A 22,381-nucleotide genomic window follows, 5' to 3' on the forward strand; every position below is an offset into this window, starting at 1 on the left:
CAACTATGCAATATGGACTCCACAAACATATATATATATATATTAAACATATATTATATATTATAGAGATGTACCGATAGACCGGCCGGTGACCGGAATTGGCCGGTTTTCACGTGCTCGGCCTTGACCGGCGACCGGCAGGTCAGTCTGACATATGGAGATTTCATGCCGGTCAATGCTACAATTAACTGACAACATAAGTTATATGAGTTACAGTTCTCAAGGATACACGCACACACGGATGCGACAGCACAGTCTCTTTTTCCTTTCTCTCAACTTTTCCGAAAAGAGAAAATAAATATTTGTGTGTGCTGTAAAGTGGTTAGAAAAAATGAAATCAGTATCGACTGGCCTAACTCAATGAAAATCAGAATCGGCCTAGAAAGTTGTAATCGGTGCATCTCTAATATATTATATACATTTCTCTAGTGCAATGTCTTGTACCTGTAACCACTAATATTGTTGGATTTATTAGCGTATTTTCACTATTTCCGCTCATGGAAACTGACACATTTTATAATCCAACCATAAATGATTTGCTATATCACAAAACAAATCCATGATCAGAAAGGAATAAAGAAAAAAAATCCTAATTTACCAACCCATTTCTCAGATGAGACAACAAACAGAAATAGATAGACTGTCGGTCAGTTAATTTATTTTACAGAGAAAAGAGAGAGACAGAAGATTAAAAAAAAAAGTACAAATTACAGCCATGGCAAATTATTAGCTACATTATGAGCAGGTTTTAATACGCAAGGAGCTGCTGTGATCTGATGTAAAATAGCATATAGGTAGGTAACGCATTAAAGGGACTTTCGGAAGACCTAAAACTCGTCACGTGTCGGTGCACGGGTGAAGTTCTTTGTTTAAAAATTAGGTTTGAGGATAACTGGTGTAACTCAAATCACAAACATCTAACAGCTCAGGCCTGTCAGCTTTATCAGTTTACACAAAGGTATTATCAAGGGTAAAAAAAATTACTGATAGTACAGGTATTTGTAGTAAATTAAGTTGTTTTCTAGACGTCTCACAAGTTTCCTTTCTTCATCATCTGCCGCTATGATTACCGACTGCTCGCATGTGCCATCTTTTCATCTTGGGGCCGAGTTATGAAATACAGAGGAAGGAGGAATTTTCAATAAATGCCGCAGATTCAATCACCAAGTTAATCCACCAAGGTTGATTTAAGTGTTCAAGAACACAAAAAATAACCTTGAGCACCCTGTGATGTATTGTACCTTTAACTAAAAGTGGACTAAGCGAATTTTAGAAATCCAACTCGATTGTCAGTTTATACCTGCTGTTTCAGAGAGGGAATGTGTCTTTTATCTTTTTTCTCTGGTGATCCTGCCAACAGATTACGGGGATACTAAAAGAAATGTACCTATTAAAGAATTATTTCACCTGTAACTCTTAACCGTTGGCAATGAGAAGAGATGTTAAGATGTCTGAAATCCTTGATCAAACCATTTCTAACCATGAGGAATAACAATATGCATTCCTACGTTTATTACGTCTCCATTTGGCAAACCTGGGTGAGGATTGATGGACGGTTTTTACAAAGCAAAGATCAGACAAAAGTCTGTGCACATTTGGTTCCCACATGGTGGAAAAGGCCAACTGTCCAGACTTATCACCTGACGTACTCTCAATCGCCCCTTTTCCACATCCTCAAAGCAAAATAAATGTCTTCTAAGGTCTTTAAGGGTAACTACTACGGGTGTGCAAAAAAATCGATTCAAATTTGAATCTCGATTCAACCTCTACCGATTCAAAATCGATTGATAGAATTCCAAAAATCGATTCATATTTTTTAATTTTAAAAAAAGAACTATTTTTTGTATGTCTACTGCAATCACATGGGAAAAGTAACTACATTTACATACTGTGAATCGTTGTTTTTTTTGTTTTGTTTTTTTTTAAATCGAGAATCGTTTTTTTTTTTTTTATTGAAAATCGATTTTGAATCGAATCTTGAGCCTGAAAATCGATACTGAATCGAATCGTGACATTTTCTGAATCGTGCACCCCATTTCTTTCAACCTATTTTCCTATGTTTTTGTGTCTAAGTGACTGATGGGAACAACAATCTTGGACACTGGTCTAGTATTAAGCGAGATCGCTGCAGTCTGCAGCGGCGAAACAACCTACAATGTAAGTTAATAGGCTAATTGTCCAGCTTGTATTTACCTTCACAAAAGTGTTCGTTTGGCCAGTGACAGGCTCAGATCAATATTCTAAGTGTCCGACAACATTATGGAAAGGATTTCTAAAGAGGTCGACCTTTCTGTTAAAGATCCTTTTTTTAAGCATTAAAACATCCGCGAAATTGCATTCGCTAAACCCACCAGACTCCATGTAAATAAACATTTTAGCATCGTAAAATACACTTCATTCAAAGTCGACAGAAACAAAATAAAACTTTTTGGGTCTTACTTTTCCAACCATCACAACTCTAGTTTTGGTTGAAATAAACAAATAGTTTACAGATTTACATGTGGCAATATGTTGGCTCGATACACACTAAAACTATTGCTTTTTTAAATGGACTCTGGTGGGTTTAGCGCTAGCGACTTCAGAGCTGTTTCTGGTTAAACAGAAAGGTCTCAAAGAGGTTTTAAAGGTCTATCTCTGAAGGGATCCTTTCCATAATGTTGTTACTTAGAATATTAATCTGAGCCTGTCCGTGGCAAAACGCACATTTTTGTGAAGCTAAATACAAGCTGCATAATTGCCCTATTAACTTACATTGTAGCTTGCTTCGCCGCTGCCGACTGCAGCGATCTTGCTTAATACTGGACCAATGTCAAAGATTCATCAGTCACTTAGACACAAAAACATAGGAAAATAGAGTACAGGTTGGAAAAAAAATGGTAGTTAGGCTTTAATCTATTGATCTATTTGTTACCAATATTATCTTCAGTCGATAGCTTGAGACCAGGCAGAATAATTCTTACATCACTTCTCAAGAAAATAACTCAATAAGATACATTTGCTTGTTACTTTCTCTGCACTTATTTGCCGGGTCAATTGATTTTGAAACATACATAATACATACATAGATAAATGAATCAGCTTGGGAGGTTTATAAATGATGTACTATAAAGTTATGTAGTACTCTGGACATGGCTGTGGTGTTGCTATAGGCTACCCCTCCAAGGTCTTTTTGCTCCCAGCCCTGCACCTACAGCTCTGAATTGGGTGGCCTCAAGTCATTGACAGGTGCTATAGAAATAGTTATTATCATTATAAGTTATACAACTGTGTGCAAGTGCATATGTGTGGTTCAGAGACAAATCAAGATTTAGTGTTTTTTTTTTTAATTGGATGTCTGTCTTGTGCGTATATGGATGTTTGTGTTTGCCAAGAACTTTGTAACTAAAAGAAGGTTTGATGTGTGTGGGTGGGTATATGTGCTTATTCTGAGGGGATTCTGATACACTCCTGACTGAGTTGGCCTGCTGCTTTTGCCCCGAGGCTGCGGTTCTCTGGCAGGTAAAATATAAAAAAATGAAACACAACCACACACATCCTGTCTGTGTGGGTTAAGAGACCGAGCAGAAAGAAGTTGAGTGAAAACATTAAAAGCAATGTGACTTTTAATTCTCCTCCATTGCTGAATTTTTTCACCTATACCATCAATGTCCTCTGCTGTTTTGTACTGGCCAGTATTTACAGTCATGGGCATCTGGTTATGTTTTAAAATGGGGAGCAAACTCGGAAAGATACATAACTGGTGGGGGTGGGAGGTCCTCCCCCATAAAATAAAATTGTTATTTAAAACAAATTTCCTGCATTTCTACACTACCTAACCTCTGGGATTAAGTCAAGAAACAGCCACCCTGCACTAGTCTAGATCAGATCCCCAAATAAACAAGATATATATATATATATATATATATATATATATATATATATATATATGTATATGTATGTATATATATATATATGTATGTGTATATATATATATGTATATATATATATATATAAAACAATATATATATATATATATATGTGTATATATATATATGTATATATATATATAACAATATATATATATATATATATATATATATATATATATATATATATATATATATATATATATATATATATATATATATGTGCATTCAGGAGGAGCATTAAAATCAAAGACTGTAAATAAGAAGTCAACCATTGCTTTGTGGCCTAACGTTTTGAAGCTTCAAGTTGGACATTTTGGAGCCAAGTTATCAGCTAAAGCTAGCGCTAACTAGGTAGCAATGTGTATCTGTAATTCACATGAACTTTGATGTTAATTGGGATGTGAATATTGGCTAGAGAAAAACAGGCTTAAAACAAAATGTACTTATTTAAATGTACTTTTCACTTGACAAATTACAGACATGACTGGTTCGCACGGGATTAAGAACGCAGATGATGACATTAGGAGAGGTCTCCAGTACTAGTCAGTTGCGAATAGGGATTTAGGGCCCTATTTTAACGATCCAAGTACACGGCGTGAAGCGCATGGCACAGGTGCGCGTAGAAATCCACTTTTGCTAGTTTAACTGTGAAAAGAAAGATCTGTGCGCCAGGCGCATGGTTCAAAAGGGTTGTACTTAGTATCTTAATTAATCATTGGTGTGTTTTGGGCGTAACATGCAATAAACCAGAGAAGAAACTGATCTGTAAAAGTAAAAGCGCGCAAGCATATCATATAACACTATTTCACATTGTAATATTTTTATTTGGAATCTTTTGCATTGTTTGTGTGCTGCTGCGCGTCCCTGTGTGTTTAACAAGCATAGTGTGCGCGCGCTGTGCACGACCCTAGGCACATTTTACTAATGCGCTGTTAAAAGAACAATGAAATGCTGCGTTATTGACTTTAGACCAGCTTTTTGTTGGTCAATGGCGTGATGTACACAGAGCCATGAGTACGCATTGCTAAGCCTCTGTAATGATTGACAGGTCGCAGTTACAGCGACTGGTCAATCAAAAAGTAGCCACGCCCTAAAGCATATCCGGCTTCATCGTCTATTTTACACTTTCAGATTGGCTTCACTTCTCAGACCCGGAGGCTACGTTTATTTCCTTTATAGAGTCTCTGCATGAAATATAACAACGTCTAAACAGGAATATCATTATCCCTTCGGCAAGGACCTGAGAGCTTCTGAGAATACTGTATTGTTGTTCCATTGAAGGACATTGTAATCGGATGGCATTGTGGCTAAATTAATGAAACAGGTATGTGGTCTCTCCAGTCACTCATACTGACTCACAGCCCCCTCAACAGCAGCTCCACTGGTTTTACTGGCTAGTTCAGTTTATATACAAGTAGTGAAAAATTTCACATCACCGCAGAGAACATTTCACCTGACTGCACTATGACTGCTTACTGCGCAGTATTTATTATGTGTAATGAAAGAAAAACAAATAGATGTCAAGACCTGAACATCCACTTTATATACTGGGGTATCTGATGACTCGTGGCCATGCATTGTTTTCTGTAGATGTATGGATTAATAATAACAAACAGATGGTATGAGCAGCCAAGGAGACATTTCCTCCCATATAAATTTAATCTCATCTCTGATGCAAATTATGGCAGCACAACACTTCTATAATGCAGATTTGGTCTTAAATTGTTAGAGATCATTTTTGCTCACTCTAATGGAAAATATACAAGGAGAACAGTGCCTAAGGGTGCATTTCATCTTCTGCGGCAACGTGCCGCACACTAAGTGTGAGTCAGACTTCAATGCTTTTAAAAAAAAAATCATTTTCCAGGACATTTTCAAAGTCAGAAAGAGTAACAGGTTTTCTCTTTTGGTAGTTCTAAAAAAGTATGAGATTCTTTCGAGTTTTGGACACTATGGCCCATTTGAACAGCCACAAATCCCAGACACAGGTGTGATTGACATGTACACGCGTCAGACGCACTTGCACACACATCTCAGATCTTTATAATCTTAGCAGGTTACAAGGCTGAAGACCTATCTTTTTGATGTTGCCTTTCTTTAAATAACTGTTCATTTCTTCTACTGAAGTTACATTGTTGAAACTGTATGCCAATCTATATAAGCATATAAAGAGAAGTTCTGCTTTTATATGTTTAACTGTTTTAACTGCTCTTTAATGTTTAATTTCTTATACTGCACTGTAACTTTTATTCTCATATTTTATCAGTTTGTAATTTTTTTTTAATCTGTTTTTATGTAAAGCACTTTGAATTGCCATGTTGCTGAAATGTGCTATACAAATAAATCTGCTTTGCCTTACTGCAGCATCGTTTTTCGTTTTATCAAATTTTTCAGCTACAACTGCATTAGTGGAGACCTGTTGAGTACAATGATGGCCAAACACATGTTCTTTAAACAATAATACTAATAATCAAAATCGCAGGTCTTTCAGACGACCACAGTAGCTAAGTTTCCATCCACTTGTCAATCGAATTATCTGAAGTTCGGTAAAAAAACTCATGCGAATAAAGCTGGTGAAAGTGTGTTTCCATCAAACAGCTCTAAAGCGAATAAAAACCTGTGCGTAATGACGTCCCATGCTGTTTTGCGATTAAATTGGTATATCGAATTGATTTGAGACATTTTAAGGTGTTTCCATTCATTTTTGCACTGAATCGCACAACATTCAAGCAAACTTTTGCGAACAAAGTTTTGCTAGACAAAAGTAGTAGTTGTTGTTAATATTAGAAGCCAAGCTAAGCTACGATGGACCTTTGGCTGAGGATCTGATCCAGCTCATCAAAAAGGTGGAACTTGCCTTTTATTTTCCCTCCGGCACCGCTGAGAGACAACTCTCTTTTTTGAGCCGTGTATCGCTGTTTGAGCGCCTTCCATTTACTCCGCAGGACGTCCCACAGCTGGTCGTAAGGGACATTCTAAAACCCTTAACGTGAAAAAGCTTAACGTGGTTTAATGTATCTAAACAATGATCAGTCATCACCAGTATCATGGTCATATCTTGTCATGAACACTTAAGCCTGTCAAAAAAACTAAATCGAAATCCAACGATTATACAAGTTATCTCACGTTAATGTTTTCTTCATCATGTGTCAGATAACGTCCATAATATTTGGACATTGGGTTAGATTTGACCGTTTTAAGTGATTATGATAAGCAATATAGGAGAGGATTTTTTTGGTGATGATTGATCGTTGTTTAGGTACATTAAACCACGTTAAGCTTGTTCACATTAGGACTTATAAAGCCAATGAGAACCGTGGAGAGTCAACCCCCAGCCGCTCCGCTGCCCTGAAGCAGAAACGCTTTATGTCAGATAACGTCCATAATAATAGAACTTTGGGTTCGAGTTTTTTGACAGTTTTCAGTAGTTATGAGGAGCAATATGAGAGAGAAATTAGGTAATCATTTATCATTGTTTAGGTACATTAAACCAAAAAGCTTTTTCCTTGCCATATTAATAATATTAATACGGCCACTGATGAAGAGAACATTAACGTGAGATAACTTCTATAATCGTTGGATTTCGATTTAGTTTTTTTGACAAGCTTAAGTGTTTATGATAAGATATGAACATGATAAATCTGGTGATGATTGATCGTTGTTTAGATACATTAAACCACGTTAAGCTTTTTCACGTTAAGCGTTAGAATGTCCCTGTCGTAACCTGTTGGTCATTTCCTTCGCGAGCTCCTGATAAATGATGGCGTTTCTTAGATTTTTGCTATCTAAAATAGCCGTTATATTTTTCTGGTAAATTAAATTAAAAAAGTATCTTGTCTCCTCGTTTGTCCGCTTACTTCTGTTTTTGTTTACAGCTGTCATGTATGCAAACAGAGCGGAAATACTGGGCGGAAATTAACTGAAACTTCTTCTTCTTCGTTTTATTACGGGTTGCAACCATAAAATGACCTAAAACTTAATCGCAATTCATTATTTATTCGGCAAATAACGTTTCCATCAGTGTTTATCGCATAAGCCGTATATCGATCAAGAGAAAATCCGATGAGACCGAACGTATTTTCTTTGAGTCGATATTCATAAAATTCAGTCGGATTTTACTGTTTCCATAAGGCATTTTTCATTCGATATCACTTAATATGGATAAAAACGGGTCGATGGAAACATAGCTAGTGTTTGATTTAGCAGTAAGCTGTAGCAGATTGCTGTAATTTTGCAGCACCATGTCTGCTCTCAGGTTGCATGTGGCTAAAATGACCTAATTAACTCATCCATCCAAACAAAGCGCTAACGATACAGACACATTATGCTCCGATTCAAGGCAAAGAACAGCTGCAAGCATCTCTGACAACAGAATACAAGAGCTCAAACATCCAGGAGCACTAGATTCTTCTCATTAAAATGGATCAATCAAGGTGTTTTCAGACACCGATCTGTGTGTGAAGATCATTCAAGTAACCAGGTAAATGAGCTACTATATGATGTCCTTCTCTATACTTTGTTTTTGCCATGGTTACACAAGCTGCGGTGGCAAGTTGTAAAAAAAAAAGTTTACAAACCATAAACTCAGACGGCAGTGTTAAAGAAAGGTGCGCATTAACAAGAGCAGCAGCCGCTCAATTTACATTGTAAACAAAGCATTTCATTTAAAATATTTTACAATTTTAACAATCTGAGAAGGCAAATTGACTCTTTGACTGAACTATTTACAGCTCACATCAACACTAAAGCCACAACCTGTGACTTGGGGGGGGTCACAGGTAGACATTGCATCGGTTTAAGGTGTTACAAGGCAAAACATTAGCAGTGATTTAGAGGACTATTTTAATATTGACACAACACAGGCTGTGGCTCGAGCTGAGATTGTGGATTGCCCCAAACATTCTGCATCCTGTCTGAGATTATCACTTCACACCAGGCTTTGCAAAAAAAAAAAAAAAACATGATCACAGGATCCACACCAACACCATAATCTACAACAGTTCCACTCTTTGGAAGATACATAATATGAATGCTTTGATTAGACAGTAGTGCGTTGGAGCACAGTGTAGGCACGCAGCAGACAATGGACTAACATCATGACAAGGGCCCTCACTTCAGACTGTATCCAGTAAATACTAGCGAAGCCTACTCGTTCAAGCCTCACTTACACTGGGCGTCATCAGCTCCTCTCATCATGGAGTGGTTGCCACTTCTGCATGACCAGCACACTGGTTTACAACGTGACTTGAATTTGAGAGCTGCTGCAGTTCTCTTTGTCGGCATCGTTTTTTGAACTGTCTTCTTGGATTAATGGCGTTCAGATGGGACAGGGACGGTGACATCCCGTAGCGCTACAGCAGACACAGACCTGCCTTCTGTGACGGCGAATCAACACTGCTGGAGCAGGTAGTGGTGACAGTATACATGTTCTTACAGCTTTAATGCAGCATGGGACTGCACCTGATACCGAAATGTTGTCACCCGTCTTCTAGTTTGCTTGCCTGTGTCAATGTGGCTTTTATTTATAGGACAGAACATAAATCATTCAAGTGTGTTTGCACACTTGTGACTGTCTGTTGAATGTGTTGTTCTATCATTACGAGAAACACGTTTTTTGACCCACAGAGTGAAGTTCTTAAGATATTTTGTTGACTTTTTCCTCCCCCCTTCTCTTGTCTGACTCAGATCCACATCTAGAATCTGTGAAATAAATTAAATGTTAGTGGAATATCACCACCAGAGCCGCAGCTTGTCAACAGGCGAGCCAGGCAACTGCTTGGGGCCCAAGGCCGTTAGGGGGGCCCCCCCGAGGGCTGACAAACTTTACTCCACTCCAAGCCCCCTCCCCCTTAAACAAACAAATTACTTTTTTACAATGACATCTGAAGGGACCTCATTCCTGTCAAAGCAAGATACAATTTTGTTTTCACTTGAAAGTCAAAAGGAAAATGAAGAGGAGTTATCCTGGGAGTGAAATAAAGAAAAGAGAAAAAATAAGGATGAGAAAAAAAAGCAAGACAGTGGTAAGTAGAGCAGATAATAAAGATTAAGGCGTTAACGGTAACTGTCTGAATGCTGTCATTTAACCTTAACTATGGGGGAGACATTTAAATAACTTTAGCTAGCAAGCATTAACGTAAGATTAATTGTGTTTATTCTGTCACGTTTTATGTTAGTTAACCTAGCTAGTGGAACTGGAGCCTCCAGCCTGGAGTGCGGGTCCGTCTAGCTCCTGTCCCAGGAGAGACTTTCAGGACTGGGTCTCATTTCAATAGAGCGAAAAGTGCGAAGGTCTGGAGGTCATAGTGGCCATAATTTGCCATAGCCAAGGTCCACAAGCATAATTTGTAGAGTTTAGAACAAAATGGTGACAAACTCTGGTTTTGCGGGGCCCCCAAGGAATTCTTGCCTAGGGCCCACAACAGACCCTAGAATCGCCACTGATCACCACAAGTGTCCTCAGACATGTTTGCAAGTAAATGTGGTATCCAAGGTGGTGGACAGCGTCATTGGCAGCGAGCCAGCTGCTCCAGCTAGAAAGCAGCTGAAGATGAAAAGGAATGCAGAGAAGAAATGCAAAGCGCTCAGCTCAATCTTCCCAAATGATTTAGGCCTCCAGCCGCAGTGAATCTGAAAAACCCCACACTTTTAAAAACAATTAAAACAGCTTGAAGTGCATTTGAAAAGCTAGGTATGAATATGTATCGCTTGGATGGAGCGCAGAAATTCAAACGGTTCAATTACCAAAAGGTTACACTCACACCATATTTTCTCACACGGAGATTTCCAGTGGCCGAGGGAAGCCTTCTCATTTACACTTTAATGATATGAGGCTGACACACATGCTAAATCTTTCGCCCATTTACATTTACAGGCTAATCTCTCTTCTCCTGTATAACTAGATAGCACACTGCATAGGGTCAGTTTTACTAATAAAATTTGAATACACGGTGCTCAAGCTGAGATATAAACTGCACTCCTTGCATTTTGATAACACACTTCCAGTGTAACATTACTAGGACACAGCTATCACAGTACTGTCCCAGCTGTCTGGTTAGGGAGTGAGCTGTGGGAAGAACACAGCTAAAACCTATCATGTATTCATGTAAGAATGTGGCCCATTATTAATTGAATTTAATCAGTCAAGGCCACCAGAGGATACACTGACTGATAATAGAACGAGGTCAAGAGACTGGATGCTTCTCGCATCTGGTATGACTCGGGGTGGGATACTTCTACTGAGTTAACACCTCCCTCTGGATGGGGTGGGTACTGACACCCTGTTTTGTATTGGAATGGGGCCAGGACGTATCCAACCAGTTCTCTTTCCCAACTCGTAAAATACTGAGGCTTGGTCAGTGGCTCTCAGCGTCAGATACCGGCGCAAAAATCGCCCTTTAGCGTCTGTATGGACAGTGGCGCTGTAAGATGACGTAGTATTAAGAGCGACAACGGTAGCAAGAAATATGAAAGACCGTAAATATGCGTAAGGAGGTTGGGTTGGGGTGGCGGACGGGTCAAACAACCCAGGACTTTCACCCAGGAGACGGGGGACTGTGTCCCGTTCTTATCCTGCGTGTCACTGAAATGTACATTTTGTAACCCCACCCACCATGTTTTCCTAAACCTAACCGTACTGTTTCTTGTGCCGGATGTCAGTTAAACGTAAGTACTCAAGTCACATAAAAGCTGAAGTGCAACTTCACATTTCAGATGTTGAGTCTATTTATTCTGTATTAACAAGGACATTCTGGACTGCCGATGGAAAACTAAAACTAATTTTTAAGTGTGTGAATAACCTTGCACCAGAAATATTCTGTCAACTAGTAGCGAAACAAAAGAGCGGAATAAGAACTAGAGGCACAATAAGTGGTAACTGTATAGCGGCAAAACGTAGAACAACATTTGGTCGGACATCATTTTCAGTAAGAGGCATAAAATTGTGGAACGCCTTACCATTAGAAATTAAAACATTGACAGAACTCAAGGGTTTTAATACACATTTAAAGCAATGGCTGAAACTGAAACAACTCCGTGAACGCTGACTGTACAAGATACAACACAATTCATACAAACATAATGTTGCATATGTTAGCATGCACAGACATATGCATACTTTTGTGTTCTTGTATTGTTAAATGTGTCTAAACTCTGTTTTATAGTGATTTCTACATTCATTTAAGTCCATATATTATTTAATGTATGGGATGTATTTATTGTATGTATTTTAATAGTTACAAATTTTTATATTAATACTCTGTAATTTCTGTTTTAATTTTAAAAGCCTAACCAGGGACAGGGGTTGCAAATTAGTCATGGCTATAAACCCGTATGCATGGCATCTACTTTGTATTTTTTATAAAGCAATGTTCTATGCATTTGTCCCTGTCAAACATTAAATAATAAAATGTAACAAATAACAAGCAACACAAGTGTCACTAAAAAATACGGATATGTTCACATTATTCAACTCATTACTTGTCCTGAAGAATCCAGAGTAGAAAGTGCTCTGCGACATTGTGTCTGTTTAGTACCTAAACTGAGGTACTGTACATGACACAGCCCGGCTGAACCAGGCAGCCAATGTCCGTTGTAGATTGATTTTTTTTAATTAAACCAATACCTGTTTTCTGAACAAGCACGCTTCATCAATGGTTTTGTTTTAAAGGAGGAAGTCACTTTAGAAAAAAAGCATGTATTGCTGGACGCGGTCGAGACCAACTAGAATATTTGATGAGTCCAATGGCCGAGTCCAAGACAGAGTCCAAATATCAACGTGTCCAAGACAAGTCCGAGACAATAGAAAAATGTCCCGAATCCGGACTCAAGGACTACAGCCCTGTAAAAGTGACGCCAAGAGTCCGGACCAAGCGCGTCAAAAGGTGACGCCAAAGAAGACTTTTTGCATGGGTAACAAACGCCAAAGTCACCTGAAAAAATATGAACTTGTGCTCTATGACTGTTTAGCAGCCTGGATGTAGAACAAAAGGTTGTTTTTGTTATCTACACATTTTGTTCTGTTTGTAAAAAAGTTTCTTGCTCCAACCAAAAAATATAGGAGGCGATTTAAGCACAATAAGAATCAATAAAAATCTAAACAAAAAACAATCAAAAGACACTTATTTGAAAGGTTTTGCCCTTCAGGTAAAACTGGTAGAGAGGTGCCATTTCACACAGCAGAGGCCGAAGATGAAATGAGCGAGACTACTCTTTGGACCGTCTTTTTGTAATTAAGTCAAACAGAAAAGATGAGATGTCATCAGGATCTGTCAGCAGATCTCGGCTCAGCAGATGACAGTGACTGATCGTTGGGGCTTACCCATCGTAGTCTGCTTGACGCCGCCCCCCCCTTCCCCAGCCTCCTCCTGCGGGGTAACGTTGTGAGTGTAATATTGAAAACTGTGCACAAGGCTCAGATGAGCAGGACAAGCTAAGGCATCTCCAACCAAAAACAAAATCTTTCTGAATTTCTAAGCTCAGGGATGCTTACACAGACAGCCCGGCAAAATCCATCTTTCTGACAGAATCACTTCCAAAAGCTGAAGCTCCAACTGGGCTCCTGGACGCAGAGCTGTGCCCGCCTGGGGAGGGTGAGTGTGCGTCCGTGCGTGCGTGTGTGTGTGTGTGAGAGAGAGAGAGAGAGAGAAGGGTACTGAGAAAAAGAGGATACCCAGTGAGGTGCAACAGAGTGTATGGATGTCACCACATACACACACACACACACACACACACACACACACACACACACACACACACACACACAATGTCTCTCAATTGATTACATTCATTCCGTTTTCACTAAGAGAACAAACCTTGTCATGCACGGTAGCCCTAATTCTGATTTGAAGATACTCACACTGTAGGATTCACTTTTTAGTCTAACATTACCTTCTTGTTAGCCATTTTATGCATATATGTTAATATGTTATTTATTTTTTTAATTTAGGTAAGTGATAACACACAAGATGCCATATGACACAAGCACATCATGAGAGCCTTAGTCAATATCCTCGATGTTCCACGTCCGGGATTGCTCAGGTGCCGCAGGAAATTCAATGTAGGTCAATGTATTTTCACCGATGTCCGTCACCTCCTGCTTTCTTAGTGTTGTAATTCTAACCTCCGGTGGATTTCTGAGGACTATGGTTAACTGCTCCTCAGATCTCTGCAGGGTAAATCCAGACGATTGGGATTGGTTTAAAGAAATGCCAATAAGCCAGAGCACGTTTTTCTCCCATCCCGGAATGCTGTGTGGACTAGTCAGACTCTCCTACGCAGCGCTATGGAGGAAGGTCTCGCAAAGCAAGACTATGAGATCCCCCACCCAAACCTAACCAAGATGTAGATGCATTATTGAAATAAATTTTTCAAAATTGCCTTTATTGCCTGTTCTCAGAATGCAATATTAAAAAGAAATGATTGCATTGTTCAGAATAGTTAAAAAAAAAAAAAACTCTCTGACTCCTCACAGTTTGCTGTCTGTACTCTGTGTTATTAATGGTCCTCTATTCTCCCAGACACCACATTATGCAGCAACATTTCGTAATAACTCATCTGTTGTTCGTTAAAATCTCCGTGCTGCTTTGTCCTGAAGTCAGAAAAAGTTATCATCAACGTGCTACAATATCCTTCTTTCTCCAAAATGTCAACGCTTGCAGTGAAAGAGAGAAAAGATTTCGTCAGTAGCCACAGAGCATTTAATCAAGTTTGGATTCTAATTAGTTTTGAGAAGGCCAAATCAGCCACAAGGACTGAAGGCATTGGAATAAGAATTAAAAACAAAAATAAAGGAGCATTTCCAGTTGAGCTACCTAGAAAGAAAATGTTATGTACAAAATAAACGTTGTGGCCAGCTGACCTGTAAATGGGATCCTGCATCACCATCATCTTGCTCTCATCCCACATCCACTCCTTCTTCTGTGGAAACAAAAACAAAAGTGTAAGTTCACATATTCAACTACTGAACGCATAACCTAAGGACCGGAGGAGGGGAAATTGTTATTACGACGTCTCCATTTTTGAGGCATTTATTTACATTTTTACTTTTGTCTGTCCATTTGTTTAATGTCACAATCAAAATGTCAACACACGAGCACACAGGAATAATTCCTATTGATTTCTATCTCCACAGAGCTTTGTTGTCTGAATCAGTCAATCACTACTATCTCCGGTCTTTCGTTGGCCCCGACGCGCTCAGAGCTGTAAATAGATTACTGACCGTCACACTTGACATTTCAGCGTTCAGGCCAGGGAGCCAGAGACAAGAAAAGAGGTGGAGAAAAAAAAATGCTTTAATCGACCGGCCTTTCTCTCCAGACCGCCAGTTAATTTGACATTGAGCCTTCGACAATAGCTTTAATATTTACCTCATCAGCCAATACAACACAGAAGGGAGGTTCATTTAAAGTGCTCATATTATGCTCATTTTCAGCTTCATAATTGTATTTAGGTTATACAGTACAGGCCAAAAGTTTGGACACACCTTCTCATTCAATGAGTTTCCTTTTTATTTTCATGACTATTTACATTGTAGATTCTCACTGAAGGCATCAAAACTATGAATGAACACATATGGAATTATGTACTTAACAAAAAAGTGTGAAATAACTGAAAACATGTCTTATATTTTAGATTCTTCAAAGTAGCCACCCTTTGCTTTTTTATTAATAAGGGACAAAATTCCACTAATTAACCCTGACAAAGCACACGTGTGAAGTGAAAACCATTTCAGGTGACTACCTCATGAAGCTCATTGAGAGAACACCAAGGGTTTGCAGAGTTATCAAAAAAAGCAAAGGGTGGCTACTTTGAAGAATCTAAAATATAAGACATGTTTTCAGTTATTTCACACTTTTTTGTTAAGTACATAATTCCATATGTGTTCATTCATAGTTTTGATGCCTTCAGTGAGAATCTACAATGTAAATAGTCATGAAAATAAAGAAACACATTGAATGAGAAGGTGTGTCCAAACGTTTGGCCTGTACTGTATCAGAATAAGTTAACATGGTTTAATTTTCAAAAAACACCATATTTTTGTGGTACTGCACATTGCTGCAGCTCCTCTTTTCACCCTGTGTGTTCAGGTCTCTGTTTTAGCTACAGAGTGAGGCATCGCTCTTCTATCCCATCTTTGTTGGGAGTCGCACATGCACATTAGCTAGGTAAGGACTACTAGCCAGTCAGAAGTAGAGTATGAGGTAATTCCCTTTGGGGTGGACTTTGGGCTTTTTCGCTTTGGAAGCCTATTACATGCACAAAAAAGATATATAACACAATAAAGGAAAGGGGAAATGCCAAAAAGCATAATATGAGCACTTCAAATCACTTCCATCACATATTCTCTCTATAGGTTTGTTTTGAGACAAGAAAAGTAGCTGGCTACATGGCTTCAAAAGTTTGGACCAGATCCAAAATGGATAAGTGGAAAGCCTACCTGGACGACCGAAAACTTTTTTTCCTTCTTTCTTTTTTTAAGGGACCAAAGAACAGCCAGAGCTGATCTTAACAGACAAGAGGATAATAGAGTTGCAAAGTGGAGGGAAACCCTATCTTCAACGGAGAATGTTATGCTTTAGATGACAGATGGCTGAACTACAATACCCATGAGCCTCAGCTGTCAGATAGGGTAATACTATATTAAAGATGTCCGGATACCGATACCAGCATCAGATGAGCCTCCGATACGGCCTAAAACGCTGGTATCGGCAAGTACTGGAAACTATGCACCAACCTGATACTTCGTAAATTTAGCCCTGAATAAAATCTACTTTATAGCAGCTTATTTATGTTCTTTTTCCATTATGACTGACCGTCAATCTGGACTGTAAAAGAAAGTTCTATGGCATTCTTTGTTTGTGTTTATTCATATTTCAGAAAAAGTTTAACCTGAGCCAGACAGACCAAAAATGATAGAAATCATAACACATCCATACAGGGATCGTAGTATACGGCTGTTAAAACATATTCAAATATATGACACACTGGTATCGGATCGGTACTCGGTATCGGCCAATACACAAGTTCAGGAATTGGAATCACTAACGGGAAGTAAAAAATGGTATCGGACCATCTTTATATTATATTATAGTAATATTCCACATACTCTCAAATGTATGTACCATCCACACACAAAAGAAGGTGCAGACTTTATTTGTGTAATGAATAGGCGGCTCCTTAGAGGACCATTTAGACACCTTAATTAAGCCTCCTTTTAACGACACACTATTGTACATCTGCAATGCACATCTGCCTGCAATTACAAGTTAAGGTCAATACATCTCCCTTTGTTACATACATGCAATAGAGAAATCCCTTGTATCCAAATATGCCATGTTTGTTCTTCCTACCAACATGCAGGCTGGTAAAACAATTCCATAACAGTCTCTGGCCCTGCACATACTGCAAAGATTCATCGATTAGTTGTTAACTATTAAATTAATCGGCAGCTATTTTGAGAGTCGATCAATCGGTTTGAGTTATTTTTTAATGAAAAAAGTATGAATTATCTGATTCCAGCTTGTTAAATGTGACTATTTTTTTGTTTCTTCACTCAGGAAACTAGAAAATACTTTTGAGTTGTGGACAAAACAAGACATTTTAGGACGTCATCTTGTCCTTTGGGAAACACGGATTACCTTTTTTGAACATTTTATACACCACAATTAATCGAGGAAATAATCGACAGATCAATGGAAATAATCGTTAGCTGCAGCCCTAGTTGACAGTCAATGTGTTATATTAAATAAAAAAACGGCATACATGTTTTTATCGCGAGATTAACGTTCTTTTTGGCTTAGCAAACTTTGTAGTTTTTTTTCACATGCTGTTGCAACAACTAGTAACGTTAGAAAAACTACAACACCACCCCGGATCTAGCTAGACCGGAAACCAAACAACATCCACGCCGCGCACACTTGTTTGGGCTTGCGAGCCGGCCAAAGAGTAGTAGGCTAACGTTACGTTTTGAGTGGATGGCGAGCGCGAGACGCCGAAATGGATGCCAATAAGATTCTGAATGGAAAGTTTACTTTTAAAAGGTTATTGAGGGGGACGGCAGTTTCACGCATACACAGCCTGTACTCCACAGAGAACCCCAACTGGAACTGCTGCAGGGTGCAAACGCTGTCTCATTAACCGGTGATCACATCAGTGAGTAATCAAAAGTATTTAGGAGTTACTGCACACTATATTGACAATGTATATCAGCATACGGTTTTAGGACTGTGTTGTTTGTATCGTTTTTTTGACTGTTTTTGTCATTTGGGACATTGTACAACCCTTATTTCTGTCCAGGAGAATTGTTACATTCCTTATTAGAAAAATGTAAAGGTTATAAATGTCCTGCTGTGGCATCTGGTTTTGGACCATTTTGTTTGTACTGTATAAGAAAAGTGTAAGTGTTACATCTCAGTTAGGTTAGGTACTTGGAGGAATTGTGCAATAATGACAGATTCATACATTTTTATTTTGTTTACAGTAAATAAATAATAAACAATTACAAATCTTAAAGTCAAGTTCATAAAGTAACTTTCTTTGCATTCATTTGATTCCCAATCAAGATACCCTGGTAAGAATTGCTTTCCATCGTTAATATGTACTTAAAAACATTTCTGAAATGCAAAATAATACAATTTTATTCATGTGATAAAACACGCGATTAACTATAGAAATTTTGCTATTAATCGTGATTAAAAAAAATTATCGTTTGACCGCCCTATTAAATATATTAAATACACTTTAGAGGAGCAGAGTCCAGCAGAGCAGCCACGAACCTGGAAAAAAGTGTATAGTTTCCAGTCCAGATTAATGAATAGAGATGAAAAAAATGAAAGTGTGGTGAGGAGAACTGACGGCATGACCAAGTGATTTTTTTTCTTTGTTTCCATCCACCTGTCAGACTTCCTGTGGTTCTCGGCAGCTGAAGTCGACTGAAGTCTGTCTCTGTGGATTACAGCTGTCAGCACACCTGGAAACCCAGACCCACTGGTCTCAGCGCTCCCTTCCTCCAGTTTCTTCAGGTCTTCTCTTCGCTCTTTTCTCTCGCTCCGCTCTTTTTCATTCCGTCTCTTTACTCTTTCTGGCACCTGTGCCTCTTTCCTCCCACATCTTCCCCCATACTTTCGATTCCTCTCAGGCCCTTTGTCCTCCCTCACAAAAATGTCTCCATTCTCACCTCTGTCTGCCGTCTAATCAAGACGAGAATCGATCCCCACCTCCTGCCACATACAGGACGCAGGAAATGGATCTGGAATGGTGCCCGTTTTAGCACAAAGAAAAACCCACAGCATGATTCAAACAGAATAGGTTTAAATAACTGCACAGGTTGCAAGGCTGCAACATTTTCTTAAAGGGAAGACCCCTAATCCCCCCACCAAATATTTGCACTTAAAGGTGCCCTGCCACACAAAACCGTTTTTACTTGCATTTTTTGAAATATGATAGGTCCATATGTGTTTGTGTTATGTTGTGAATGTGAAAATGAACTGCTACCTCCTCTGTCAGCTCTAGCTGCTGAAAAGAAATAAGAGTCGAAATCAGGCCAATTACAAAAGCTGGTCAGTCTGACATCATACTGCCTGAGCTCATTACTATTCATGAGCTCACCCAGTTGCTCACCCAGTTGGTAAAGGATGCTGATAGCCAGGCTCTCATTGGCCAGCTGTTAGCCAATTAGATTCAAACAGCTTAGCTTGTTGAATAATAATGAGAACTGGCAGAAATCGAGCTGAGTCTTCCTGTAGGCTTTCTAAACCACGCTAGAATGGCTTGAAACATGGTAACCAAGGCTTTTTTTCCACAAAATATGTTACAGAGTCCATGGTAGAACTTCAGACATTACCACAAAGTAATGAAATATGTGTAGCAGGGCACCTTTAAGTCTTCCACAAACCTAGGGAAACACTGGTAGGGACTACAGTCCAGGGTGGACCAGGAATGGAGTGTGGACTGGTAGATTGGAGATGTGCCCTTGAGTACGGCACAGAAAACCCAACTGCTCGGAGACTATGGCAGCCCACAAGAGAACCTTTAATAGAGGAGAGAGGATAGATCTAACAACAAAAAGGGTCACTCACTTTTTTCTTTTTCCTCAAGGCGACTTTGACGCCGTCTACAGACACCACGATGTTGACCTTTTTCTTCTTGATGTTTTTCACCTTGAACTCATACTGCAGAGAGAAGACAGACAGACAGAGACGTATTCATATTTGGAGGGATCAAGATAGACAGTGTGACATTGTAACAGCCTCTCAAATATTTGAAGACGGGTCAGTCATTGTTTGATGAGTCATGTCTGGAGGCAGAAAAAAAGAAACACGATATAGCTAACAGACAGTATCAGACTATGATTTAAGGAATGTCCATTTACATATTTTGTTCACGGTTTCAAACACAGCTCTTTGTGTTGAACAAAGAATTTGCAACATCCATGTTAACATGTGGTTAAAGCCACAGTATTCTCTGTGTTAAAGGGGATTGTTACACCAACAGATGACCAGGGACAATGTGATGTTTGCTTTCAGAAAGTGAGCAGTGAGCGAGTCAGAGATACTAGAGTTTTTGTAGCTTAAAATTAAAAACATGTAAACACGAAAGACCTTCAAGATCACCCATGGATACAATGACATCATTTGAAAAATGGTTTCCAGATTTTTTTTTTTAAATCCTGTCCTTATTCACTAATTTCACTGTTAAGTAGTATCATCTGTATATCCCTGTGGTAAAAATTAGTTGCCACAGCATTTCAGTAGCAATACAAAAAAGCATATTTTTGATACCAGTATTTTTTCTCAGTGACAAAACTTAAACAAACGTCTTATATGCATCAGGGTAGGGCTGGGCAATATATCGATATTATATCCATATCGTGATATGAGACTAGATACCGTCTTAGATTTTGGATATCATAATATTGTGATATGACATAAGTGGTGTCTTTTCCTGGTTTGAAAGGCTGCATTACAGTAAAGTGATGTACTTTTCTGAACTTACCAGACTGTTGTAGCTGTTCTAATATTTGCCTTTTCCCCACTTAGACATTATGTCCACATTACTGATGATCTAAAATCTAAGTGTGAAGATATTTAGTTAAAGCACCAATTAATTGTCAACCCTAGAATATCGCCGCAATATTGATAGAGGTATTTGGTCAAGAATATTGTGATATCTGATTTTCTCCCCATCGCCCAGCCCTGCATCAGGGTTTAATGTAATGTAATATTAATACAAACAGCCAATGGATAACTTTTTCCTGAATAAAATACCACTTTAAAATGAACGATATTCTGATTAAGTCAGACAACATCTGATCAAAAAATGAGTGAACAAGATTAGCCATGTTGGGTGTATCAACAATGGCCTTGAATCATAAGTCCCATCCCACTTATGTAGAGGACAACAGTTTTGTTCCCTCTGGCAGATTCAAAATTATTGATTATTTATAAAACATATTGCGGGCTGGGCATTTTTCATATGTTCATACTTTTAAGATTTAGGAGCGTCAATTTTCCATGACGTGGTTTGACAAATAATATTTTCTGGTATATAAGATTATGAAAAATTGGAAAGAATGTTTGATATTCTTTGTCTCAAAAGGCCAGGAAAATAAAGCAAGATGGTATTTATTCGGATTTTTATTCGGATTCCTCCATTATTTTAAATATATAATACAGGTTTTGTTGGTGATTTATAGGTTTTGCTGGAGACGGTGTAATACATTTGTATATGGGGCCTTCTGGATCTGGATGATATCAATTTGGGGGTTTTTTTTCAGCCCATGTGTACCCAGGGCTTCACCAATCATTTACACTGCCCATAGCATTTCACGCTATGACCGTCAAAATAGACATTTTAGACTATTAAATGCCGAGCATTATATGCCAGCTTTCTGTACTTGATGGTTTTTGACAATCAGTGCTTTGACACAATTTAGCCTGCATTAAAAAATTATTACATTTTAATATCAGTTCTAGGAGAACGGAGAAAAGATACGTTTGCTGGAAAAACTGAATGACAACACATTTCCATCAGTAGAGGAAAACGTCCACCATTAGAATTACTGTAGGTAAAGAAACATTTAAACACTGAAATATTGAGGTCAACGGTTTTCACACGTTCCCTCCTAAAAAAAAAGATAAAAGAGCAGGCATTCCCCATCCACTCTGATTCAACTTATTGCATTAACCGTGAGTAGATTTGTCACAGAAAATGACAAGAGGCCCTGCCGAATGATCATAGCATGGTCGGCAGACCTCGGTCACAGTCCATTTACACACGGCAGATCAGACTGAGGCGGCTTCCACCTTCTCCACTGCCTCTAATGGAGCTGTGAGCACTGGCAACAACAACAGCAGTGCAGTAGGCAACCACAGTCAATATGGAAACAGTGTTTGCCTATCAAATACATAGCAGGTGTAAAAAGTGTCTTTTATTTCATTGTAGGAATTCCTGTGTATATAAGAGCGAGGATATAT

General features: G+C 38.7%; 1 protein-coding gene across 2 annotated transcripts in view; it reads right to left on the minus strand.

Moving 5' to 3' along the window:
- The window catches only part of nos1apa (nitric oxide synthase 1 (neuronal) adaptor protein a), a 200,420-nt gene that overhangs the window by 86,531 nt on the left and 91,508 nt on the right, over positions 1-22,381 (minus strand). For both annotated transcript variants that reach the window (XM_039811043.1, XM_039811045.1), the window contains exons 3-4: positions 19,985-20,077; positions 14,767-14,825 (exon numbers count right to left, since the gene is read on the minus strand). In XM_039811043.1, the coding sequence (XP_039666977.1) occupies positions 14,767-14,825; positions 19,985-20,077 (152 nt within the window). The remainder of the gene's footprint in view (positions 1-14,766; positions 14,826-19,984; positions 20,078-22,381) is intronic.

The sequence above is a fragment of the Perca fluviatilis genome, chromosome 9 (genome assembly GCF_010015445.1).
Source record: "Perca fluviatilis chromosome 9, GENO_Pfluv_1.0, whole genome shotgun sequence".
Classification (NCBI taxonomy): Eukaryota; Metazoa; Chordata; class Actinopteri; order Perciformes; family Percidae; genus Perca; species Perca fluviatilis.